This window comes from Gnatocerus cornutus, chromosome 9, assembly GCF_029298725.1.
Source record: "Gnatocerus cornutus isolate USDA-ARS CGAHR chromosome 9, icGnaCorn1.1, whole genome shotgun sequence".
NCBI classification, from domain to species: Eukaryota; Metazoa; Arthropoda; class Insecta; order Coleoptera; family Tenebrionidae; genus Gnatocerus; species Gnatocerus cornutus.
In genome coordinates this window covers 12,014,795-12,041,419 of record NC_142241.1, presented here as the reverse complement: position 1 = coordinate 12,041,419, position 26,625 = coordinate 12,014,795, and the positions used below count along the sequence as shown (strand labels likewise).

Below are 26,625 nucleotides of genomic sequence, written 5' to 3'. Positions count from 1 at the left end.
GCGAATGATGGTTTTGTGCTCGTAAAATTTTATTTCTGCAACAGGCCCTGCATGTGTTACTGCACTGATGCTGATTTTATGATGGAAGTGCCTTTCATGTTCACGAATATTTTGGTGCTTAAGAATATTTAAACTGGAAAAACACAATTAAGTTTCCAGACAAATTGGAAAAGGAAATACAAAACAGCAAGGTGATTATCGTACAAGAACTTTGTAGGTTTATTAGAGTCCATTGTCGTTCTTACGTTTTCCAGCTTCGTTCATATCACAATTACCCACTACAGATACATTAATTGGCAAAGTTTTGGAATTATAAACAAAGACAATATGACCTCTGTTGTGATTCAATTCATGGAACGAGTTTCCGGACTTTGTGTCATATTTCTACTTTAATTGCACATTGAAGATTAAATCAGATTCAAATCCTACTCATTGAATCAAGTGCCGTGAATTGGAAGCTTTAGATAAACTATTCACGATACACTTCACTTGTTTACTAGGAATTAGTTATAGCTTTGAAGGATTTATCTTAGCTTTATGCAACAGTTTGGGTTCCAGTAATTAAAGAGCTTTGAATGTAGTGAATGGTGAATAAGGTGAAAAGCATCCATAGTTTTGTCAACGAGGTGGGAAAAAGCATCGAACTAATGGAACAGACAAAAAGGGCTTTTCCAGATCCCTTTTTGATCAAATTTTGATGGACCTTCCTATTATAGAGGTCATGATCAATAATAAAATATTCAATTGGCTATTTTTCATTTTGATTCATTAATATCGCTGAAAAGAAAATTAAAAATAAGAACTTTCCTTCTATTATCCTTAAAACTGTAAACTTGTCAAAAACAAATTTAACTTTAAAACAAACTGCATAATTAATTGTCTGGACAATTCTGGGCAAGTTGCTTACCAGACAACGAAATCTGCTTCATGACTGAAAAATTTAAGTTTCGGTGCAATCCGGTATTCCTACTTTTATTAGGACTAATGAAGAAAAACCCGATTTTTTTAAGTCGTAACTTTTCTTCTATCCAGCAAACAGTTATTTATCTCCAGCAATTTAACAGTTTTTCTTCTATCTGCTTGATCGTATAAATCATACGAAAATAAATACCATGAAGCGCTGTAAATCTTTTTCTAAAGCTAGATCTGGGTCCTAAAAAGTGCTTTGTTCAGTTATCTTATCTAACACACCCCTAGCATTATAACAATCATAATTAAAAAAAATCAATATCTCGTCATAAATCCCTGCATACTACCCCAACACCAAGTTATTAAAACGCTCCTAGATCAGTATTGCGAAGGTACGTATTAACAACACGCAATTTGTTCAATTAAAATGGCTAAACCGAACATGCATTGAAGAAACAAAAAGTGGTGATTTTATTTTTTACGGTATGCAGTGAAACGTATTTTAAAAAAGTTTTGATGTCCGCGTTGAGAACGGACAAAGATAGAGCATTTATCGATTCAGTAACGTACAATTTTGTGCGTGGGTGGCGTGACGTCATTCGGAAGATGTCGTCATGCAACTCTTCTATGTGCTCACGAGTTCCGAACCAACCCCAATAGTTACATAACCATCCTCCTACGTGCAATTATCAGTTTCTCCCTTAAAAAGGTCGTTTCAGCACTTTTTAGCACCGTAAATTTTTTTGCTGCGAAAGCACTTCTGTGATCATTGACCAATGAAAAACAAATTTCTGGATGTTATCGCGAAAAGCATTTAACTTGTTAACAGTCGAACAAAGGAAGATAACATCGAAATCGTGAAGAATTTTTCATTTACTGAACTGTTTCCTGTTATATTGCAACAGTGTTCTTTGCGTGTTTTGATGTTAAACTTTGAGGCTTATTTAAAGGAAATTTCCATATCAAATTCAGCCACAAAAAAAAGTTTGATACAACCGGTGCAGACCTTGTTAAAAGAACGTTGACTCGTTCATAACTAACAAAAGATAAAAATGTGCTTTTGCTTTGAAATGCAATGTTTTATGGTTTCCCTTCGAGGCTTTTATTTCCTTTTAACGAACTTCGTATCTGCGTAATGACGGAAATTGCATGTAGTAGGTACAACAGAACATTAGATCTAGCAAATGAGATTTTTTCAAAATGAGCGTAAAAAGACGTGTAGGCACTAATTTGACGAGATGTTTTACGATGTCGGTGAAACTTTATTTTAATAAACATATCAAACTTCAGCACACGAGCTAATATTCATTTCATTAGCGTTTAGCAAGGCAGGTTTCTATTACGCCATAACTAAAAATTTCTCTCATTCTACCTTTCCTCTACAACTTTTTTTTTATAATTTTCAAAATAGAGTTAAGACCGGATTCTTATGTAAAAAAGCGCGAGAAAAGCAATGGAGAAAACCCCATCTTTCGCTTTGCCTTAGTTTCGGAAAAATCGTTCTTTATAACTTAGATTTTAAATTTAAATCTCGATTTTAAATAATAAATTATTATTAGTATTACAGCTCAGTCATCCCCCACACAACTTCCTTTTTTACATTATTCGGAATTTTTAATTTTTTCAATTCTATAAATAATTTACCTTTTTTATTTGTATTAATATATACCTAAATAGATCTGTAAGACTCTTAAATCGAAAAATCTCCTTTTTTCTCAGATCTTTCCATAACTCTCTCGCTTTGATTTTGCAGTTTAGTTTATTTGCTCATTGAAGCTGCATTGTGGGAAAAATTGAAAATTTTGTTTTTCTTTGCATTCACGACCTGTTTACTTACAGTTCGTCGAACATTGAAATTGACGCAATTTATTTGTTTTCAATCAAATGTCTTGATGTTTGCCTCCATATTAAATATTGATAATATGAATGAGTAATTGGCGCGACTTCATCATAACGATGCTTATTTACCTTCGCAGAAGTGCTTGTTTGTTCGCATGGATTTAGCGAGTTACATCCAAGTTTTTGCTTCAAAAATGTTCTGCAGTTTCGTATCATTCAGTCATAAAAAGCACTTTAAACAAAATATTAAAACCGCGGAGACACATAAAACTTTATATCAGTTTCAAACCCGCGTTATGACAACGTTAATTAAAAATTTAGCGAGCAAATCGAATCTGATTTTTTTTATTATTTTTTTAGTAGTAAAAATTTTGCTGTTTTCCGAAAGTCAACAACCGAAAAAGACCAAAAACAGGAAAATGGAACAACGGACAACTTCAAAAATTCTTTTTTTTTCATACAACTTATTTTGGGTTTGAAAAACGACGGTATGTGTGTTTTCAATTTCGGAATTGTTAATTGTATCCACAAGTGACTGTTGTGTCTGTTGTGGTCAATGTTCATTTTGTTGGAACAAATTAAAATAGAAAATTAGCACCTCCATTATAAAGGTCGGTTTCACCTAGAACTGGGTTGCTATCCCCAGGCAGATAAATATTAGTAGGTCAGCTGACAATGTCCAAGACGAATATTGTGTCTGCGAGATTTCCGAAGAAAAATATCTGACACAAGAAAAATCTATATTCCATCTCTCAAAGCAGAAAAAACATTAAATCGGTAACAACATGAATAGAGTCGACACTAGAGTGCATATTATTTTCCGTAAGCGCTCAATTTTTCATGAAATAATCTCGCCGAGAACTGAAATGCATTTTCTATATCTAATAAATCACTACCTGTAAACAGTTTCCTCGCAATAATTTATGCGAGTCTCAAATCTGATTGAAAATCATTCCTAATGAAGGTGTCATTGAACGTGATTGATTAAACGCCCGCTTTTTTTGCCCTCTACTTCCAACTTTATTGAGGGTTAACTTCAATTATTGGCAGCAATTAAGCCCATCGACTTTCGTCCAAAGATTTCAGAATGTGATAGTAAAGATCTAATCTTTCCAATTTAGAAGCGTCCTACATTTTTTACAAGTTCATGCAGCATGTACGATTTTCCAAAAGCAAACCAATTATTTAAAGGGGCTGTGAATCTTGCAAGTGACCCAAACGCTTCGACCTTGAACTAATGGACTACGAACCATGTTATGTGGGTCTGGGTAATGAGTTATGAAAAAGTTATTAAATAATTTCACTTGTTTATGAGAGTTGCATGCATCCTCGTTTACTGCGGAATTTCCGATTTTGTCAGAGCGGTGGAGGGACATCTATTGGTGATGCTCCAAAACCGCCTGTATGAAGAACTGGAAAAGCAAAGTAGAAAGGATCCAACAGGTGCACTCGCGGAGATAAGAGCCATCAGCGGAAGAGGGCACCACCGCACGGAAAAACGAAACCTGAAAAAATGTTTTACAAGTTTCTAGGCTTCAAGGAAAATACACCGAAAGAAAATTGATAGCGATGATGCAAAAAAAGAAAAATTATTTGGCTGCTAGTCAGAGTCACCCTTGTTGAATAATCTACCCACGATTTTCCCTAGAGAAAGAAATTTAATATTCGAAAAGTAAAAATTGCTGCCTCCTCAAAAAACCACGCATACGAAGAGGCGAAGTTCGTCATCAAACCATTCAATTTTTCTAACATGAAAACTCAAGAACCATGACGCAAGCCCAGCGCCTCCACCACTTTTAAATCAATGGTTTCCCGGCAACCGCGCGTTCTTTTGACACAAATTTCTCCAAAATTCCTAATGTCAATATACAGTTTTACACGTCATTTTTTTATTTCATGATATACACTTTTAGTTAAAAAAATGTGATATTTTATTTATATTTCCCCGTGTGAGAATGTCAAGGAAGGCTTTTTTCGTTCAAGTGGAATTGGATGTCCAAGCTGTAAGTTTCACCTCTGACCTATTTTCGCTATTTTTTTGTTTTAAGGTGACGTGTCCTGGAGTTTGGTTGTGTTCAAATGGAAAAGTGTCTCTCCAAATTTATATGTTAGACTCGTGTGTTCAAACTGGTTGTTACAAGCCTATTTTTCCCGTCCATTGCAACGAAAAGTTTGTTTTTTATAAAACTTTTTACTCGAAGCATCAACTGGATGAGCTCCAGAAAGATTTACGTAATTTGGAGTTATTGCTGTGATTCTCTCACAATTCTTGTTTTAGATGATCAATGGTTGTATATTGAAATGGTGCAGTGGCAAAACTGCGAACTCGGAAATGTTTTAGCGTCGTTTCAGACGAGTTTAGACGAGTTCTTGTTTCCCTCAGCAGTTAGCGGATCTATCGCAGGTGTTGATTTAGATCTACTAATGGAACCTTCAAAAACATTTCCGGTAAATAACAAACCAAACTTTGTGATGTGATGCGCGTTTTCAGGGAACAATCGCGCCGAAAATTGAAGTGAGTACTAAGACAACAATAGAAGAAATTTTGTGTTCATGCGTAAAACCTAGCTCAAGTAATGTTATAATAAACCCAAAAGTATTAACTTCAACTCAAGAGAAATGCCGAAGAAATGTGTGCAGAAAAGTTTGTCATTCCATAGGGTTCAGCAGGTACTATTTTTGGTAGTTTGATTTGATTCATTTTCGAGTTTTGTAGGCAACGACAACGATTCAAACCCTGTAAAACTCGACCACCTTTTCGTTACCGACGAGCTGAAGACGATTTGATACTGAGGAAGCCTCAGTACGACTTGGACGGCAAATATTGTACCTGTAGAGAATCCAGAAGTTTAGAAAGAAAACCATTGGTTCCCTGTAGGGAGAAAACTGGTACCCTTTGCAAACCGGGAAGATTATCCTGTCAAGGTACCAAAACCCCAAAATTTCAAACCGATAGTTGTTTTGTAGCTCCAGCTCGAATGTGCTCCTGTGGGAGCGGCCACAAAGAAAACTTCTGCCCAGTTTGCTCCAAATATAAAGGCTACTTCAACGTCGTCCCGGCCACACTCTCTCCTCGTGCGAAGAAAAAAGTACTACCCCTAGTACTGGTACTATAACCACCAGTGATTCTCAATTTTTAGGAGACTCCGCGGACATCACAAACCAGAACTACCCTTTTTAACGAACCAACGTGTTATAAACCCCCCAAATCGGACCAGTACTGCAGCTGTTGTCGTCCCATGGCTTTTACCACAACCGATTCGAATGCCTCAGACACGGAACAAGATAAAATCATTTGTTTTTGTGCCGATGAAAAACCAAGTTTGGCCGAAAAACTACACGCAAAACTCACAAAAACGCTGAATTCGATACCGCGCTCAATTGAATGGTCGTGTTGCGACTACGATTACGAGTAAATTATTATAAGTGAGTTTGATTAGAAATAACGAATTGTTGCAGATGTGATTGTTGCGACTGTCCTGAGAATTCAAAAGCGGATATTTATCGCGATCTTCAAAAGTTTTATGGGGATTTGTATGATAAAGTTCGGGCCAGTACCGCTTGTGTTCCTGACTGTCCACGCCTCAAGTCGACGTAAAAGAGGATTAGTCAAAGTTAAATAAATGTGTAGGAAAAATTAGTGTCTTTTATTGGGGGTAAAACTAAAATTGTTTGGGAAAATCAGAAATAAAATGAAGCTTTTAATGAACTGTAATGATACCTAATTTTAAATAAAAATGCTCATTGAATTCCGTAACAATTAGAGCAAAACCCGGCGCATCCACCATTTTTAAAATATGCAATTAGCGATCATAATACAATAGAATCCGTTTATTATGACTCCGCATATAATGACTGACCGTTTATTACGACCGAATTGTAACAGAAAGTTTGTTTTCCATGTAACTTAAATGAATTTTTACCTTGTTATAATGACTTCGGTAAGGTTGACATGCCGGTTGTAGTGACGCCATTCTCAGCAAATCGCACCTGTTATTGTGACTAGCTTCTGTTTTTTCTCCATACATCTTGATCCAACGCCTGCAGTTACATTTTAAACAACCTACACTGCAGGCTAGTGATTTTAATAAAAAAAATGGCTCAACGTAGAAAAGCTGCAATAATTTGCAAACAAAAATTACAGATTTTTTTACAAATTAACTTTTTTATAAAATCTAAATGATTGACGATGTCCTGAAATAGGTATGTTTTATGTTTTATATTGTTATAATTTTTTTATCAAATAGTTTTCGCTGTCAAAGGATTTCTTGAAATATATTTTATGTTTTATTTTGTGGTACGTTTTTTGAGAATGATATTTTTTATTACATTAACGAATTCGTTTTTTTTTGCCAATTTTTTTACAAATTTGCTTTTTATGACGTCCGCTTAATGTGACCATATTTTCATTCCCCTTCGCCGTCATTATAACTGGATTCTACTGTATTATCAATTCTTCGATTTAAGGCTTTAAAGCGTTTGTAAAAAATCGTTTTAGCTAGCTCAAAAGCCTGAAAAATGAGACATAATACGTCCCTATAAATAGAACTCGGATTGAAAATTCGAATAGTTTATTTAGGACAAACCTTCATATTCGTATAAGTAGTTTGATGCATTTCATCTCTTTTAAATAATTTTGCATCGGATATGAAACCCTCGCAACAAAGACTTCAATTTTGTCATGAAAATCTTTTGGAAACTTCTCCAGAAACAAGCTTTTTGTTTTTCATTACGTATTAAAACACAGAAAACTGGAACAAGCTTTTACAGCGAGAATAATAACAGAATGGAAATACTTCGTATAAAACAAACAATGTTTTAACTACGAATATTGTGATAATTATAATTATAATAAACATTCCATTAAAATAACGCAGTCCTGTGGAATCAGTTCATGCACGTGGAGGACTTTCATCTGTATTTCTGGTTGCATACTATATTAACTAATGAAGGCTCGTTTTTCAACAATTAATCGATAGTTGTTATCAGTTAGAATTAATGGAGTGCTTTAATAACTAATATTTAATCGAATTTAATATCATGGAGAATAATTAAGTTTCAACTTGGTTAATTTGGTCCGTTCAAAACTCCAGTAAAATGAAAATTAGCTCCAGAATAATAATAATAATAATTGGTAATTATTTAAAAAATTGTTGCTCAAGGTCTAAGATGTTATGAAATAAATTAAGAAATGTGAAGGATATGAAATCATTAACTCAAGTATTGATTTATTGATTTGGTTTGATTTTGGAATAAACATGGTGTAATTTAAACAGGCCGAATGTTTGTTGATGAAGCTCGTTAAAATAAAAAAGTAAACCCAATAGATTATTGCGGGGGTGTTAAGGTCGTCGCGAAATCGATTGCAAAGGTGTCGGCATAGTTTTCACGTAAAAGGCCAAAGTATTATCATGCAAACAATCAATTTGCAATGACGGGCCCGCAATGACGTCATTCCTAATCACAAAATATCTCGTTTTTGTTGAGCCGTCACCCACCCACGCACTTATTCGAAAGTCGCGGAAGACAATAACGAAAGTGGACGTACGTCACATTAGAACGGCATAGATATAGTCCAAACGAGATGGAAAGTAGACGTGCAGCGTAACTCGATTGAAAACAAACTTAGTCCGGTGGCTTCATCAATGAAATGACGTAATTGTATCTTGATTGGCTGTTGGTGGGGTGCCCACGTGATCGTCAACCAATGGTGTTGGTTGTTTCATGTCGATTTTCACCCGCACGCCCTCACACAATAAAGTTGAGAAACGGCAACAGTGTATAGATCATTCTGAGTTCCAACAGTGCTCGAGTTGCACGTTTAGTTGCGTGCAGCTTATTTAGTTGTAGTTTTTTGACATAAGAACCGCGTTTTGTGTTCATTAATGGTTTCGTTTGCGTAGTTGTAGCATAATCGCGTGTGTTTTGTCACAATGCCTACTACTCCAGAATGCGACTACGACATCGTCTCCAACGAAGGGTTACTTTCGTTGCTGCGCAACGAGTCTAAGAAGATTGTTATTCTAGATTGTCGAAGCTCCATAGAATATGGGGAATCTCATATACGAGAAGCAGTAAATTTCTCCATTCCTTCGATAATGTTGCGTCGTTTAGCCGCGGGCAAAATCGACTTGGCTTCCACCATCAAATGCAGGGAATTGAAGCAGAAGATCTGCAGCACCTACAACGAGAACCTCTTCGTTCTCTACAACGACCTGTCAGGAGTTCAACAACACCAAGCCGACTCCGTACTCAATGTTTTATTGCGAAGGCTGACGCAAGATGGTTGCCGTGTCGTCTGTCTTAAAGGTTAGTATTGTTTTCTTCACACCACCACTTCCTTTGGTCCTTCCGGAGTCCTCGGAAGCTCCGGGATCATCCCCGAATCGCACTAGGCGTCGGTACCATGCTTGTTTCCATTGTTTTGATCCACAGGTATAGTCGATCAAGTGAATCGTCGCCATGTTGCCGCTGTTCGCATGCGTGACCCGCTCAAATTGTATTTTAACTCATTGAATATTTTTATAATTAGGTTCAGAGTGAATTATGTGAGAGGTTTGATTTCATTCATTATTCTAAAAAGTACGTGATTGTTTCCGCCGTGCGAATTTTTATTGTTACTTAATATGATACAATGGAATAAATGCTAGGAAGAGCAAAGGGAACGTGTACGAGGATAATTATGATTGTTTTAATACGCCTAATAGAAACAAATGATATGCCGGAAACTGGAGCCGCAACGGACATACGAACATCCGTCCACATACAATGTAGATTGCATAGGTATGAGATAAAAGGACGAATCGGGCAAAATTCGAACAATTCTATGAAAATCACGTGAATTTGCCACAATACAATACGCAAAATGGACATAAAAAATCAGGAAGTCATAAACTACAAGGAGAGGGGACAATCACTTATGTGGGTTCCGAGTGATACCAACTGTCAGTTGACAGAAGTCGGGTCGGCCACTTTATCTTGTTGACTTTATATACTAAATCTACATTGCAAACTAAGACAAATTTATCAGGTGTGGTTTGAGACATGAAAAATGCGTTTTTCAGCGCTACTGTAACCCCAGCCTTTAATACTTTTTTAAATGAAGGAAAGAAAGCGATTCGAAATTGAGACTATTTTACATATATTTTACATGTTGTAACACTGTCAGATTTAGTACTTCCACGTGAATGAATCACTTCTGTTTCCCATAAAGATAAAACTTGATTCGTAACAAGTCTGAATTTAGGTTGCCCAGGCGGTAATGAGCTTCAGAACTGCCTTTTTCATTGCTATTTAATGCGCAAATATAATCCTTTCGTTTTGTTCCAGAATTAGCTTTTAAGAGCCAAAAAAGACAAAATGGCCTTAAGGCGCACAACCAGTGTGACCGTTTAAAAAAAAGGTGATTTTTGTTATATTTTTTTTAAAGAAAACTATATGAAATGTTTTCAGATTTGGAAGATATATTTTAAGATAGGTAATGAAAAATTGAAATTTTCTGATGAAAATATTTAATTCTTAAATCTTAATCTTAAAAATAATACAAAATAAAACAAACAAAAAATTCGAAGCGATTGGATGATTTGTCTTTGAGTTACTACTGCAGCAAATTTGAAAAATGAAGTTTTGAGAAAAACTATTTAAAATATTTATTTGAAATTTTTGTATGTTATTTTTAAAGGTGTAAACTATCCAAATATGTAAAAAAATAATCGATTCATTCAAAATTTCACACTGGTTGTGCCCCTTCAATTACAACGGTTTTCCTGTTTAAATCACACAAATCTTGCCATGAAATTCCCAGAATTTTGAGGAAATAGGAAATGGGCAGAACCAAAACAATGAAGTTTATTCTACTTTCATGGCTAAAAAACAGAACAGTTTGCCCTAATTGCTAGTACCAAAATTAGTTTTTCCAAGCATAGCACAAAGAAAAATCTTCCTCGCCAATTAACATCATGTAAATACCGCCGCCGCAGAAATAGAAGATTTAGCTCATAAACTACCGGATGTTGATAGTCTTATCTCCCAATTGCACGAAAAACAATATCATAAAAAACATCAAATTGTTAATGAACGGACTATTGACCGCAAAGACGATAAAGATGGAAATTATCGCGTCTTAATGCAACTTAATGTAAATTTTATAGCTGATTTCGCAAGTAATTAAAATAAAAAGGCTTCATAATGGAAAATTTGTTTCTAAAATGTAGCAACTAAGATTCATAAATTCTAAAGTAAACTAACTGTTAAGAATGTGCAAATAAACACAGACGATAATTAAATATGTGCATATATTCAGTAAGTGACTACTCTTGTGGTGCTCTGTTCTATACATAATGGAATAATACTGGGTGTTGTATTATTGATACCAAACCACGATCAAGATGCCTCTGCAGACATGACGGGAGTGGAATAAGAAGTGCACAAAAATAACCAACCAAATTGGACTTGCATACTTAATTTATAACGATATTTCGAGTATGTTACATATGGCTAGAAAAACGTATTTATGGATTTTATTTCTGTAGCCTAAATCCACCGGAAGCGATAAACTGAAGTGCGGCTTTCCATGCGCTTTTTGTAAAAACTAATTGAAGCAATTGAAAGATTTAAGTTCATGAAATGACAAACATGGATAACCTTATCTGATAATTCCATAGGAGCAAGGTCATAACGAGGTATGGGATGATTTAATTGGCATTAAATGTGACGGCTCAACTTAAGTGAAATTATGTTGAAGACTGAAAAGACTTATTTTGTCAGTTCACATATCTTTATCTTTATCTCTTCACATAAAATCTTAAATTTAATCCCAATACATTACAAATGTTTGCTTATGTAGTTAGTCGGTAGTAAACACGTGTCTCGTCCATCGAAGCCCTACAAAGCTTGTCCTGACATGTAAGAAACTCGTCTAAACAAGTCAGATTATTCGCAGATTCGCGTCCACGTGCACATACAAGGAACCATTTCCTGCAATCTATTAATTTCCAGCTTTCTGTAAATACGTTCGAAATAGAGCAGTTATTACATTTTATCTTTAGTTCGCGCTAATTTCAAATTTTAACAGTGAAAATAAACACCCAACGCGTACGTTTACTCAGAAGCGAAGAAAAATAATCAGCGGATTTTTCAATGAATGGTTTAATTTTCATGAACGAAATAAAGTGGGTAATATGACATCAAAATCAATCGTGGAGCGGTGAACAAACTGCATTATACAATGACTAATTCAAAGCTGCACGAATTCAGTCATAAAGCTCGATCACGCGACGATTTAAGAATGAAGGGTTACAACTATGACGTCACTGTGTCAATAAGATGAGTCAAATCATGGAAAGGTTTTCACTTGGTCACTAGAGACCTTGGATCTGAAACCGATTGAATATTTATGGGGATCTACGTACACAAAAATTATTTTACTTCTTAAATAATGGAATGAGAGAAAATAGAGTTCGGTTCTTGTTCTAATAAATTTTGATGTTAAGAAACGCAGCTGGTTCAGGTGATTGGGAGCACCTCCCACGTCACTTACTATAATCCACCGTTACCGTATATGTCTAGCGTTCATGTAATCAAAGATTAAAGATCTGAGGGCGATCGAGTATTCAGCCTTCTCCGGCTTTCGCAAGGTTGAACGATTCCATATTTTCTATATCCATTTTTTGTTGGAGAAATGATCCGAGAGGATCTACAGCCTTCGGTTCAAAAAGTGATCAAATTGAGACATTTTCGAAATTATTTTGCCCAACCCAAAACACACCCACTTTTATTAAAATTGCTTTTTCTATTTCGTAAGTATATTAAAATTATGCTTGATTTGTAGCCTTTTGGGTATAACTGCCGGGTAATTAGATTGTTGCTGTCAAATAAAAGCTCTCTATTAAATTAAAACAGCCGATAGAAGTAATTTACATGGACTTTAGTAGGATAATATTTTTATTAAGTTTGTTTTTGTAGAATTTTCCATTGTTTAGGATAAGATCCTTTTTTTGACGTGTCACCTTAGCAAATACAAATTTCCATTCATTTCTTACTGACATAAAAGGAAAGTTTCCAATCCAAATAAATGAATGTAAAATAGTGACAAATTTAATATAATTATGCAATAGTAATTGAATAAATTGAAAAGTGGTGATCAGCAATTATTTAATTCAATTAAATTTCTGAGCCAATTCCAAAACCAAATTAGTCGCAAACAGAAATACGTAAAGCCAAATATAGGAAAACCAGAATATTTATGCGAATTTGAAGGAAAAATCAAACCTTTTGAATATTTAACAGAGGAAACCAACAAAAACTAAAATGGACCAAAAATGCCCAGCGAAATGTCATCAACTCGTAACTTTTTATATTCTTTCTTGAATTTTAATTGAATCAACTTCGAAATGCCTGGGTTTATTGTAAAACAACATAAAAATCCAGCTCTGTTTATTTGCAAAAGACTATAAAAACTAGCAGTTTAACATTCCGCCAGTAGAATTCTGCCTGATCAACAAACATGGAATTAGGAAACCGAATTTGAAAAAACCGTCCCGCCATTTCCTGTCGTCACCTGATGAGGGCAATAAACGGTAAAATCGGTTTACCAGCGTGAAGTTTTCTTCCTTTAATGAATTGATTATGAAGTTCCTTCAGACAGAGTTCCTTCCTTGCTATTTCGGTTCGACACCTGAAAAGGGGATATTCCCGTTTCCGGTGTGGGTAATTCGTAGTATCCGCCGTACTAAACAACGTCTTTCTGATGTTATCCTGTAAAGGATATCCTCTTTACGCGACAATTATTACTTTTATTATGGAGAATCAACACAATAGGCTCGCGTTTCCTCCGCTGGCATTCGATGCTTCAAATGTTGAATTTTAATTTGTTACTTTAATTACTTCTTAATTCCTTTCTCGCGGCGCCGCAGTATTATCCACGAGAATAAATTACTAAATTGAAAGGAAATGATTGTTTGAGCAGGAATTCAAGCGCGGCGCATGAAATCTTTTTGTGGTCATTCTCAATAGTTGATGCGTTGAGGAGTCGAAATTCCATGATCGGTTTTTACTAGAATGAAACTCTGTGAGTCAGATTAGGTTGTTGACACACTTTATGGAATGTTTACTAATTAAGTCTTGTAAATAGTCTTTCATCATAGTAAATAAATAAAGTGCGGTTTTTTACTTCCTCGCGGTACTATTCCTCTATGCCGACAATGTTTTTGTTCCTCGATACATTATTCATTCATTATTATTAATAGCTCTAATGGCATAATATGAGATAACTCATACTAGTCTGACTCAGATTGCACGAAATAGTTCTCCTGATTTATTTTTACATTTCTTCAAGAATGAAACGAGCGAAGACGGGCATATCCTGGATGACAATAAAGGTAGCGAAACCCATGGAAAGTTATTTATAGCTGGATAAATACTACCTACAATGGGGCAATTATGTAAATGTACAAATCAACTTAGGACACTTGACCCTCGTCAAATAATTATTTAGGCGGAATAAGTGCTCCTAGAATTATGGAAAGGTTTTGTTTTGCAATTGAGCGAACGAGTTCCACAGATCAAAAGAAACACGATAAACGTACCATAAAAACAGTAATGTGATAAAATGAATGAAACGAGAACGCTCACATAAAATTAATCACGTAACAGCTGGCTTTATTATCAATAAATTGCGAAATGTTGATAAGAATTCACAAATTTATCATCGCTGGTTTAAAGTTTTTGCGTTATATTAATTAATGAATTTGGAACTGGGGTCCTAATAGTAATTAAAAAATGTATTATTAAATGGTTCATTAGTCATCATATCAACATTTTGGAACCATAAATTAGTATACTATTCTCTGAACACCGTTTATTAAGGGGGTATATATAAGAGCACGACAAATATAAAGATTTTCCCGATAGAAAAACCCCGACTGATTAGTTGTTAATCAAGGACAAATTTATATAACTGAACGACAGAGTATGAACGATGAAAAGAGGTGAATGTCAGACATTTATAATAATTTTAGCGACAAAAAAATATGTGATCGACAATTATTAATTTTTTCAACGACTGTTAATGTTTTCTTTGACAGAATGGCTAAAATCGGCGACGAACAGACTTCACCTCGCAACAAGTAAATAAATTACTAGTCGTGCAATCTATTAAAAACGGCAAACTAATGTTAAAAAATTGTTTAGCCATTGTTGCATTCTGTCGTTGAAGTTATGAAACAACCAGGTAGAATCAATTAATTGCCTGGAGAATCTTTATTGTCTTGATGAATATAACTTGCCGCCCGATTTTTTAATTTTACTGGGAAATAAAATTTCACGTCGTTCAATCTTTTATTTTGTCGTTCCATATAAATAGTGTTTTGCAACTGATTTGCCCGCACGTGATTTGGTCGATTTTTCAATTGTTTCCATCGTTAATTTCATATTATCTGTCGTGCTGAAAAATGCCATTCGTTTATTAATAGACATTTTATCTTATGACGTATTATCATTACACTTATCTTGGACTGTTGTCAAAAATATAACATCTCAAAATCGTTTTGCTATTTTAATTTTTGATGGTACTGCTTGCTACTGTCGTTAATTTCTCAAAAATTGCAGTGAAGGCGCTCTGTTTGTAATGTGGGGAAACAATTGTGTGCGCAACACCCACATCGTCTCGGGTCTATTTCGAAAGAAATTCTCTATTTTATATAACCGACGAGATGGCAAAACGTGAAATGGAAAGAAATGTTGATACCCGCTCTTGTTATTGGTAGATTAAAAATATCGCAAAATAAACAAACCCCGCCTATCCACCCCCGCATTGTCGGCGCCTCCGGCCCCTTGTGTTTCCAAACATGTATCAACGGTATTTATTTATCAACAACCGCCCGCAAATATCCAAGGGATAGGCTGGAAAAACCGTTGTTATTCCAACCGAATCAGTGAAAGCCTCAATGTGGGACATTCCCCGAATTGTCACGAACAAAAAGCGTGGGTTTCCAGGAGTCAGGGAGCTAAAATTGCGACGGATGGTGGTGGCCCTTTCAAGGACGCCCTTGAGGCTGTGTGTGTTTTAAAGGAGGGTGAGAATGAACGTGGGCGGCCGACATCGCGCTCGACCCACGCATTCTAGCCGCCCACGCTTTCCCGGTTCTGTTGAGCGTGGGCAGCACCGAATCAAGCTGAATGCTGAAGACCGCCGCCGTCGATGTCCGCCGTTTGACGACCATGATGCGGAATTTAACATGGAAATTCATGCCGCCCCTCACCTCATCGATGGTGTTTAGTTTAGTCATGGTAGTTTTGCGGTTGCTTGAATTATTTATGTCGAGACAATGATTATTCCGGAGGAAAAGCGAAATTAACTTTGATTTACTGGATACTTGCACGGAGGAGGCACGACGCGGTTGCTGTTAGCTGAGATTTATTCTACGCACTGCAGGAGCAAAATCGTTGAATAACGTGAACGACAACGAAATTATTCGAAATTCCATTCGGAATTTTTATTTAATATGTTCAAGACAGACGAGTTTTACAAGAAAAAATTCAACATGCTCTCCAAAAATGAAAATCACGTGCCTCACTATGCTGCGACACAAAGGAATTTAAAGTCCCAGATTGATGATTAGAGTTACATTTAGTGTCCACATGCAGGTGGGCTGTCAAACAAGTTTTTTTTTGAATTACATGCATTCTTTAATCTTTTTTTAAACTCACCCTCTCCAAAACAAGTACACAAGTAAATTTTCCCAAGACGAAGTTTGAAAGTCAATTAAATTTAAATTCAAAGTTGTATCGTTCCCTTATTTCCCTGCATATCTAAACCCATCACTCATTCTTTTCGCTTTCTGCAACATTTTATGTGCCTTTTTCTTTGTCTACAGTAGCAGGAAGTTACGCATATCGACAACCATCTTCGGTATTTCCATTATTTTGCATAAAAAAATATTATCGGACAGTGTTTATTGAAAAAACAATATACCACTTTAGTGTCTTGTGATAACACTTGACGGTTGAAGAGCACGTAAGCCATACTTAAAACAAAACTCATCGACAAGGAAAAGGATTGTTTAATGGCGTATTTGTTTGCAAACACTAAAACACAAACAAGACCGTGTAAAAATAAAAATTGTGCTCACGTTGATGTAGATACGTTTCTAGACTATGAAGATTGCATCTCGTTTTAGTGCATTTACGATAATTTTAATACCCGACTCTGGTACTACTTTGGTACCCAAACCTCGTAAACGCAACGTCGAACCTGAATGTTCCAGCCCACGCCATGAAGAGTCATCATTAAGCAACTTTGCGAAAATGTCCGGAATGCCGGGACTGCCCATAATAGCCACGTTTTGAAATTTCAGTATCCAGATCGTATGATTAGGCAATTATTTTTTATAGTTTTCCGAAGTATGCAGTCATTAAAAGCGATAGGTTCTGTGGTAGATTCCCACGCATTCACTGTACCATGCCTTCTCCGTCTCCCGTGAATGTCGCCCATCCGGCCGGAAGTCGTATCCATCCATCACGATTTCCGCTGCACCTTACTTTACCTTGCCTTGGCCTCTATAGCTATCAATTTATAAATAAGTTTTTCTTCATGACATGGATCTTGTTTAATCTACAAGTAATGTTATCAGTCATGTATCCGCGACTCTAAATCTTCAAGGGTCAGATAAAATTTGCGTTGCAAACTGATTATATTGAATTTTGCTCGTTTTTCTCACTTCCTCGAATTCCCGAAAGATGTTTCTGGATTAATCCGTCACAAACAAGCAAACAATTTACAATGTAAATAAAATATCTAAAGCAAAAATCCATGTTTTGCTGAGCTGGGACGATTTTAGCTCATATCCGAGTCCTCCGAGACAAGTCATCTTCTGTTGTAACGGAAATTTATCATATTCCAAGCCCCATTAGTGCCGTCGATACTTTTTGGTTTGTCTGTTTCCCGAGAGTATATTTGGCATAAATCCACGGTTTTTGTCTAGCAGTAATTGATTTTTCAGTTCTCCTGCATTATGAACGCTTTTCCAGGGCGATGGAATCATCCATTATTAAGGTTTTTGGAATGCGATGGTGCATTCCTCTGCGGATTAAAAGGTGAAATGTCAAAAGAACAACACCGCTGCTGCAAGTCGGTGAAGACCCAACACATGGTGTTGAATGAATGATTCATATCTTTGATCATCTAAACGAGTTAATTATTATGGTCAACATTTTTAATTGGTCAGATAAAGAGTTAATTTCGCAATTAAAACTGAAAAGTGCAACGCGTATACGAAGAATGATAATCATGTCGGTTATTTTTACATGTTATCACAATCTACGTGTTATTTGCAGGATATTCTAATTTAAACACATTGCATGCTGCAAGTACAAATAAATTTGCTTTATCCATACGCAAATGTCTGATTGAAAATGTATTTAAAGAGTGTATATTTATATAACTACAGGAAATCCGGTGCTCGAATCAAATCGAAAATATCTTTATCGTAAACCATTAAAATTGTGCAAATTGTTTACTCAGTGATGATAGTATCGTCAAATTAAACAAACCGTCATAGAAATTATAATTGACTTGTTAAAGATTACTACCTACGGTGATAACGGTGTACTACTTTCCACCTGCAATAATTTAAGTTTCACACGGCTCCGGTTATCTAATTTGAAACTGTTCAGCTTCCGTTGATGCAATTTTCCCATTCACGAGATTTCGAGGTGACTTTAAACCTATCTTTATGCAAACATAGCTCCACGTGTTTGCTTCCCCTAATTGCCCGTTGCTCCAGGATTTTGTTTTTGTTTTCCACGTGTCATTACATTAATATTTACGATTTTCCCGATAATGGCATAATTCGAAAAAAAGCGCTTGACGTAAAACCCAAATCCCGGTAGGCGCGTTTTAATTAAACCCATGTTTAAATCAAAAACAGTTTATAAAAATATGACGTTATGTTACGGTAGGTAGGTCCAAATCGCATGACGTAAAAACGGCGCATTTGCATTTACGTATTTCACTATTTACTCGTGATGATTTAATGCGAATTTGGGACAAATTTGGTGGTATTTCTGGCACTCCGAATTTCCTATTGAGGGCAAATATCTATAATTATTTATTGATGGTGCTATTAATAGCAGCTCCAACAACGAAAAGTTCTCAACCTGTCTAAAATATCTAATTGGAAATTCGTCGATTTTGTCCAGCGACACGTACGTTAAACCTGATATTTTTAGTAATCGAATGGCGGTCCCGGTGTCAATTTTTATTTAACGACACCTATTTCAACTCACTTTATTACCATAATGAAGTTATACTGCAGTAGCTAGTTTCGAAAGAAAAACCGCCCGAAAGCAGCTCATAAAATACCTTAATTTTATTAATCGCTTCCTGTCAAGGTACCAGTACCATCATCAGAAATAAAAAATCAAAACCCGTACCACTTGTCTGCTCGTTAGGAATTTCTAAGAACCTGATATGCATCTAAAAGGGGACGCTCACATCTGTGGGGCACTCATTTAGGTTTCCACTTCACTTCAGAAGCAAATAAACTCGTAGACAGTCTTCCAGAGTTTTCATTCATAACTCGAGTGGAATTCCCATCTCGCCACTCTAGGTACTCACCCCCGATGTGGTTCATTCCGTTTCCTAGCAACGGTGCATTAGAGGGAAAGTAGGTCCATGTGCAGGCGGTGAGTCTGCCGCCCCCTGAGGCCGGCCAGACCACCGCCCTCAGATTTACATTATTAGAGATTATCAAAACAGCTCACCCATGTGAGCTCAAACTCAAAGTAAACAGGAGACTTGTTGGGGACTTTCGGATTGCCCTAGTGACCCCCAGGTTTCGCGAATCGATACAGCGCTTTACTCAATGAACGATTTCGTTTCATTGTGGAGTTGGTAGCTGTTACCATTTGCTTTCACACTCGCCGATGTTAATCTGGTTTGTTATCAGCGCGACTTCCGGGAACAAATATTGATATCGGATGAAATTTATTTAGGGTGGAAAAAAGATGATCTTAATTTGAGTTGTTATTGTGGCTGGATTTATTCATTTTGATTGTTGCAAGAATGTTACAAGATTTGAACTTGATTAAAAACTCTGATTAAAATTAATTAAAGCACTAAACCAGCTGTAATTGAAAACAATGGAGATACTATCTATAACTTCAAAATTCGTTTTCGATCTTAATCCAGCAATCGTTCAATTGTCGGAGAAAATTATCAGCCACTGAATCTAATGCTCCATTGTTTACACTTCTTTTCCTCTTTAAAACCAATTTTCCTTGTTTCTTTTTTTACCGTCTCAAAGCCGACACCGACCTTCTAATTGCTTTTCTTAGCTGTGGGAATTTATAAATAAATTTATATTTATGATGATGTTCTTGTCGGCAACGTAGGTATCGCGTTTGTTTGATGCAATATTTTTATTCGGCGCAGACGTGTTTTACGTTTCAACAGCACAATAAACATAAATTTATTGTTCTGGGGAAATGAGCAAACTTCTTTCAATAGAAAATGTGGTTATTTCTGTTTCAATGGATGCACAGTTTATCGCCGCGAAGTTCAGAAATAAATATCTAAACTTTTTTTTTATTTTGATCTACTTGCGTTTCCATGTTTCTCGTTTTGGCATGCAACTTCCGTCATTTTCGACAATGGCCAAATGCTCAATGAACGATTTAATTCCATTGTTAATTTGGAGGTCGCTTCCGAATGGAATGTGCTATCGTACTCGCCGAATTACTAATCAAACAGGTCATTGTCTGGATTTCCGGGTGGCGTAAATTCCTAGAAAAGCATCAGTAGTCGTAGTGTAAACTCAACAATCCATCGATCATCACCATCGAAAGGAAGTGTCGCCCGGCGCCGTCAAAATTACTAATCATTTCGCTGTGGAAAAATTGTAATAAAAGCCGCCAAACTGAAAGCAAAGGCGTTCTAATTTTGCATGTTCTAACCTTGTGGACGTGATATGCATTCTAAATTTATTTTCGCAAGTTCCATTCATACAGAGAGATAAGAAGTTATCGTGAATTTACATACAATGCGTTTTTTTCAGATGGTTTTCCAACATTCCGAAATTCTTACCCTGAATGGTGCGACAGTTGCTCAGAACTGTTGGACAATTCTGGTGGAACAATGCCATCAGCTGCAGGACCAGATCCTTTACCTTTGATGGGGCTTCGGTCTCTCCGGATTTCAGCACCGCCGTTGCATAGACCCCATCGAAGCTGCGACAGTTTGTCGTCTACTGCCAACAGTTCCACGGACAGTTCAGACACTGATGACCGATGTGATAGTTCTTTAGGTAGGCTAACTTTAAAAGTTATCAATGGAGTTATCTACATTCAAGGCAGGTTTTTCCATTGCCATTGAAGAGTGCCAGTCATTGATAAATATAATACAAGGATTATCAAGTTGTTATTGTTGGCACAGATAATTCTGTTTTGCAATTTTGACGGTTTTTAATCCCATTCTGTTTGAGTAAAGCGTTCAAGTTTTTTCAGGTTTGGAGGATGACAGAGAGTTTCCTGTCGAAATTCTTCCCCACCTGTTTCTCGGTAATGCCGCTAACAGTGAAGATAGCCAATCGTTGGAAAGACACGGCATTCAGGTAGGACATTAACGTTGATCGTTGTCATAAAATCTTTCATAATGATCTGCTGTAAAATAGTCTACTTCCAAACAAAATGATTTATTGCAGCATCTTATTATTGAGATTTTATGGTTCTCTGTATCCGCAGGTGTAATAAAAATTTCATTATTGCAGTATATACTAAACGTCACCCCTGATTTGCCTAATGTCTTCGAAGATTGTGGAAATTACAAGTATATGCAAATTCCTATCACGGATCATTGGTCCCAGAACTTAGCGAGTCACTTTCCAAAGGCTATAGAGTTTATAGGTGAGTTTCATTAGAATTAAACTCCCGAAATAGAAATAAAGCAAATACGCTGTGTTACTCATCTTTTAGTCATAGAGCAAGTAAATAAATCTTTTCACTGCTTTCTATTTCGGGACAGGCCGTGATCAATAATCGGGGTGAATGTAGGATAAAAGAATAGAATAAAATAGACTTGTCAAGTAAGAATTACCAACATGGTCAATGCGTGGGCTTTTACAAACTTGCTTGGGGGGGAGAAATGGTCCAACTATTGTCACTCAGTTTTGTAGAGCCACTACTCCAAATTACCAAACGGACTTGTGCAATCATCTTTATGACTTCCAGCACAACAGGTCGCATCTTTTTCGCTTTTTATGGATTCGGACCACATTAAATTGTGCTATGAACGCCAGCTAACATGAAACTATAAAAGAAGAACCGACATAATATAACTTTACGACCTCTGCAACATTCATAACACCCCAATTTCTTGAATGAACATTTCACTGTGCTAGTCGCTGTTGTTTACTTCCCCCCATTCTGAAACTGCTTGTTTCTACCCACCCGTTCCGGAGTTTCGTGAATAGGCATAAAGCCCCATTTACGGAATGAATACTGTTGTGGTTAAAAATTTTCCGGGTGATTGTTTTATTGGTTGCATAATCAGGATGGCTTATCGCTGAATATTCGTCTCGCGTGTGCCGTCCCCGGGCGAGGTCAAGCCAAAGGCCGCCGCCGCCGCCTCCTATCGCTGTCAAATCTTACGGTCGTTTATTCCACATGTACGTGGGTATTTATTTCGGGTGTGTGTAGGCGTTGGTGTCGTGTTGAAAATTCACCGGCGGCGGCACCGAATGCGACGCCCACGCACATGTACTCGAAAATCAATAGGGCCAGAGCAAAGAGGAAGTGAGATAGATACAATACGCAAAGATATTATTATGTTGTGTCGACGATAGACCGGCTGACTAAGCGAGTTTCTGTCTCCGTTTTCCACCCTCACCTTTCATTCAACAGAGACATGAATGGCGCTCCGATCTAGGTCACCGAGGGAGCGCCGCTTCCATTCACGTCGCTCCGGGAGCTGCTCGTACAGATTCTATGCAAATCTTGAGCAGACCGAGTGGCTTTGGACTCGATTTTAATAGGGTTGTTTCGTTATTGGGAGGAAATAGGTTGAGGGGTTGGAAATGGTTAGTTTTGAGGGCGGAGGCGAATTGTGAATAGAGAGAGTTTCATTCAGGGGCGGCGACGAGGACGATTCATATTTTGCGACGGGCATGAGGGATTACAGTGCAGGCGTAGCTGAGTTCATGCACGTGTCTATAACAGGATTTGCAGGAGAGCTGTTTGTTTATTCAATAAAAGCCAACCGAAATACAACAAAACAATTTCAGTAATCGATAATTGCACAAGCTTCTCAAGATCGTTCACGGTTAATCCAAATAATAAAATCGCGAAAAAAATTGGCCATTATTTTTAACAATTGTGCATGATAAAATTCTGTTCTGCAGTTACAAAAACAGCTTCATGTAAAAAAACTACGTTTTGTTTTAAAATAAACTTAAAAAGTTTGTTTAAAATAAGCTCAAAAACAGTTTATTTAAATGTGGAGTGACAAAAAAAAAACAATAACAAACAGCCATAACAATTAATAAACAATACAAAACAATAAAAAAAATAAAAAGAATTACAATTGTAATGTATTCAAAAATGTCACGCTGTCGAAAAATTTACTAGCGAGTTTTGGACGAAATTCAACAATTTTGTGTCTCATCAAAATTGCGTCGGCTTAGGTCGTTAAGTTAAAGACCCAACTTTTCCGCATATTAGAAATTATGGTCAATTTTTTTTTTCTCGTTTTTGAAACTAGACTAACCGTGCATTCGAAATATGCCACACCGTTGCAACTACAAAATTCTAATTTTCGGCACAGTTCTCAAGACAAAACTACAATGCACAATGAACAATTAAATTTTGCACTTCAATTACTTCATGAAAAGTGCGCTGCCGGCTTTCAATACGATGTCCAACCAGTCGAAACTATCATAACTAATTAACTACTTCCACTAATTGTTTTGTCTTTATCTCTTTCTTTGATATTTTATTATTGCGTCAACGTGCCATGTTGTGCTTGACGAACACAACGACACAATACGGACAATGAAGTCAAACCCAGTTACTTCTAAATGATAAATATTGGACATGAGAGACAGCTTTGTAGCTTCGGGCACAGTATTAGAAGCTTTGTATGAAGTTAATCCAGCATGAAAACCCCTGTAATGCCGGTTAGACTGTTATATTTGTAGGATAATCTTCAAAACTCCGAATTGACCTTTGAAGTTATTGACTCGTCTCCCTTGAGAAATTTGTGTTTTTCCTGCCAGTTATTGAAAAAATAGGTGGCTGGTTAAAAAAATTGTGACGTTTCGGAAAAGCGTCCTTTTGCAAAATGAGTTTGGCACGCAAAACTCTGCCGATTTTCCGCCTGATGGGTAGAAACCTCGCGGCTGCTCCCCCTAAAATTAAGGTGCACCCGAATTTCGCGAAACTTAAAGAAATTCAGAAGAAGTTCGGCGCTGACGATGGAGTACCAGTGTGGTTAAAGAAGGGGCTCACTGATAGACTCCTGTATCAAACAAGCTGGCTGCTGGTTTTTGTTGGTCTAGGGATGACTGTGCACCTGTTTGTTCACATTATAATGAGAGACTTGAACATGCTTCAACAAGAATAAAATATTTTCTTTAACAGAAATAAACAGCTTTTCATTCGACTCTTTTGCTGTATTGATTCTAATTAATTTAAACATAAAACGTGATGTTAATACGTTTGTTTTTTTGCAGATGAGGCGAGATCTAACCAGAAAGGCATCCTCGTGCACTGCCTGGCCGGTGTGTCCCGTTCCGTCACTATAACAGTGGCGTATCTAATGTACAAATGTTCCCTGAACCTGAACGATGCCTTCAACGTTGTTCGTTCGCGTAAATCCAACATCGCTCCAAATTTCCATTTCATGGAGCAACTGTACAACTTCGAACGCGAATTAAAGTTAAACGTGTCTTCCCAAAGCCCGGTTGCCCTCATGGAGAAACTAGAGCAAGAACAGAAAAGTCGTAGCAACAAACCGGAACAAACCAGGCCAAGAGGAGCCTGCCAGAATTGCGGTCTAACAGAAAACTGTAAATGTCGACAACATATGGATTTTCTGAGTCCATTGGCACAAATCGGCGTCAGTCCTGATTCAGGAATCGAGTTCGATAGGTGGGCTTCGAGCACACCCAATGAATGAGATAGTAAGGGGGGGTCTCAGTGGCACTTTTAATTTATCTGAGCGGGTCCGGGACCTGCAGTGTTACTGTCATCCTCCCTTTACCATTCATTCGTGTCTTATTCCTTGAATGGTCATATGGTCTTCAGTTTAACGTCCTTCTGACGCTTCTTTTGACACTCCATAATAATGGTAGAATAGCCAAAAGGTAGAAGTTTATCGCCAGTATTATAGAGCACTTTTTTTCATTATTGTCGATTGACAAACACGCTGTAGTGAACATTCGGAAGGGACAATGCTGGAAATCGGTTTTATTGTAAATAGTAACGACGGAAATGTTTATTTTCTTAGAAAAGACTGTTGGGCAGCCTGCAAATAAATATAATGTGTATTTATATTTATAAATTCGTATTTTATACAACCTACTTAATAACGTTAATTGCTATTAAAGGGCACAATTTCTTATTATTTCCTACTTTTTATTACTGAATTCTGAGAATTTACAAATTGTAATGCATATCGAAATATATGTATGTATTTAAATATAGTAATTAATCCACGATGTTACGAAATGTTTCAGGAATCATAATACTAAATTATACAGAGGGACGTCTAAAATGCCGATTATTAAAAATAGCATTGTTTTGGCCTAAATGTTAGTTTTAATAATTCCAGATTAGCCACTCCTGTTGTTGTAGTCACCCTGTATGTGGAACATTTTGTAAAAAAAATTCAGTGCCATATTTTATTTATTTTTCATGCATGTAGGAATAATCTTGCCATACTTATACACATCTGTAAGTCCTTGTTGGATTTGTAACAACATTGTTAAATTGTATATTGTTATCCAATAGAGAAATTATTGTACGTACGTATAAATGTTAAATGAGGTATATATTTTCATGACAGATTATAAAATAGATTAACTTCGTAGCGATTAATTAAATGCAAAGGAATCCAGTCATTAGTTGTAGGGACTAGACATTTTCTTAACAACTTTGCCATTTAGGCTTAGTCATGGTTGAAAATGTTTGATAGGTATATAAAATGTTTATTTACTGTTAGACAGTAATAATGAGAAAACCTATATAATGAATGTTGTTAATATTTCATTTTTAAATTAAGAAGTTCGATGGACGTGCTGATCAATTTGTGTTACATAAATCAGTGTATCACTATGTTTATTACAATTTTCTAACATTCCTATTGAATTTAACTTTATAATTATTCTTACAATACAAATTCTTCCATTTTTCAGTGACAAATCTTTGAGGAATTATTAGTAATAATGTTCCACATTTACTTATTGATGTTATTTTATATGTGAATATTTATTATTGTATATTATTAATCCATGTTTCTTCATAACTTTTGGATAATAAATTTTCAATGTGAGTATTTTTCAATCATTGCTTAAATAACAACTTTTACCACTCCAACAAAAAACTATTTTTTTAAATAGCGTGTCCAGTCGATCGAAACAAGAACTGTCTTCGAAAGCCAGTAGGATTTATAAATAAGCAGAGGCGGATTCAATGGGCGCGTCAGCAGCGACTTAGGAAGGGCCCTACAAAACTTCAACTATTACGCTTTTTTCAATAACACTAAGTTTTATTACAGTGTAAAGAAAAGAACAACGAGGATTTAGACACAATCTAGAGCAAATACTGAAAGAATCTATAAAAACCAAAGAAAATGTACCGAATCTAAGGAAAATATAAAATAATTAG

General features: G+C 36.3%; 3 protein-coding genes across 5 annotated transcripts; all 3 read left to right on the top strand.

Moving 5' to 3' along the window:
* The first annotated feature begins 4,579 nt into the window (after positions 1-4,579).
* Positions 4,580-6,398, top strand: LOC148168884 (uncharacterized). Of its 2 annotated transcripts, XM_088045514.1 has the most exons (8): positions 4,580-4,751; positions 4,797-4,980; positions 5,027-5,196; positions 5,240-5,418; positions 5,465-5,673; positions 5,716-5,837; positions 5,889-6,160; positions 6,208-6,398. In XM_088045514.1, exons 1-8 carry the CDS (start codon positions 4,704-4,706, stop codon positions 6,344-6,346), a joined length of 1,323 nt encoding a protein of 440 aa, XP_087901640.1. In that variant the 5' UTR covers positions 4,580-4,703; the 3' UTR covers positions 6,347-6,398. The 2 variants fall into 2 exon arrangements, with proteins under 2 accessions (XP_087901640.1, XP_087901639.1); XM_088045513.1 differs by having other exon boundaries at positions 5,465-5,837.
* A 2,107-nt stretch (positions 6,399-8,505) lies between these two features.
* On the top strand, positions 8,506-26,290 carry Mkp3 (Mitogen-activated protein kinase phosphatase 3). 2 transcript variants are annotated; one of them, XM_088045615.1, is made up of 5 exons: positions 8,506-9,057; positions 20,802-21,050; positions 21,250-21,356; positions 21,513-21,648; positions 24,471-26,290. In XM_088045615.1, the coding sequence occupies exons 1-5, from the start codon at positions 8,682-8,684 to the stop codon at positions 24,914-24,916; spliced, it is 1,314 nt and encodes a 437-aa protein (XP_087901741.1). In that variant the 5' UTR covers positions 8,506-8,681; the 3' UTR covers positions 24,917-26,290. The 2 variants fall into 2 exon arrangements, with proteins under 2 accessions (XP_087901741.1, XP_087901740.1); XM_088045614.1 differs by having other exon boundaries at positions 21,241-21,356.
* LOC148168883 (cytochrome c oxidase subunit 7A, mitochondrial-like) lies at positions 23,914-24,427 on the top strand. The gene is made up of 2 exons (XM_088044972.1): positions 23,914-24,316; positions 24,389-24,427. The coding sequence occupies exons 1-2, from the start codon at positions 24,080-24,082 to the stop codon at positions 24,425-24,427; spliced, it is 276 nt and encodes a 91-aa protein (XP_087901098.1). The 5' UTR covers positions 23,914-24,079.
* Positions 26,291-26,625: the final 335 nt, after the last annotated feature.

What these genes read in the sequence shown, in the direction of transcription:
- LOC148168884 (XM_088045513.1), top strand. Translation starts at nt 4,704, where the DNA reads ATGTCAAGGAAGGCTTTTTTCGTTCAAGTGGAATTGGATGTCCAAGCT. An exon ending in AACCTTCAAAAACATTTCCG is followed by an intron (nt 5,197 to 5,239) that starts GTAAATAACAAA and finishes GCGCGTTTTCAG; the next exon opens with GGAACAATCGCGCCGAAAAT. An exon ending in CTCCTCGTGCGAAGAAAAAA is followed by an intron (nt 5,838 to 5,888) that starts GTACTACCCCTA and finishes CTCAATTTTTAG; the next exon opens with GAGACTCCGCGGACATCACA.
- Mkp3 (XM_088045614.1), top strand. Translation starts at nt 8,682, where the DNA reads ATGCCTACTACTCCAGAATGCGACTACGACATCGTCTCCAACGAAGGG. An exon ending in CCGATGTGATAGTTCTTTAG is followed by an intron (nt 21,051 to 21,240) that starts GTAGGCTAACTT and finishes AAAGCGTTCAAG; the next exon opens with TTTTTTCAGGTTTGGAGGAT. An exon ending in AAAGGCTATAGAGTTTATAG is followed by an intron (nt 21,649 to 24,470) that starts GTGAGTTTCATT and finishes GTTTTTTTGCAG; the next exon opens with ATGAGGCGAGATCTAACCAG.
- LOC148168883 (XM_088044972.1), top strand. Translation starts at nt 24,080, where the DNA reads ATGAGTTTGGCACGCAAAACTCTGCCGATTTTCCGCCTGATGGGTAGA. An exon ending in GGATGACTGTGCACCTGTTT is followed by an intron (nt 24,317 to 24,388) that starts GTTCACATTATA and finishes AGAAATAAACAG; the next exon opens with CTTTTCATTCGACTCTTTTG.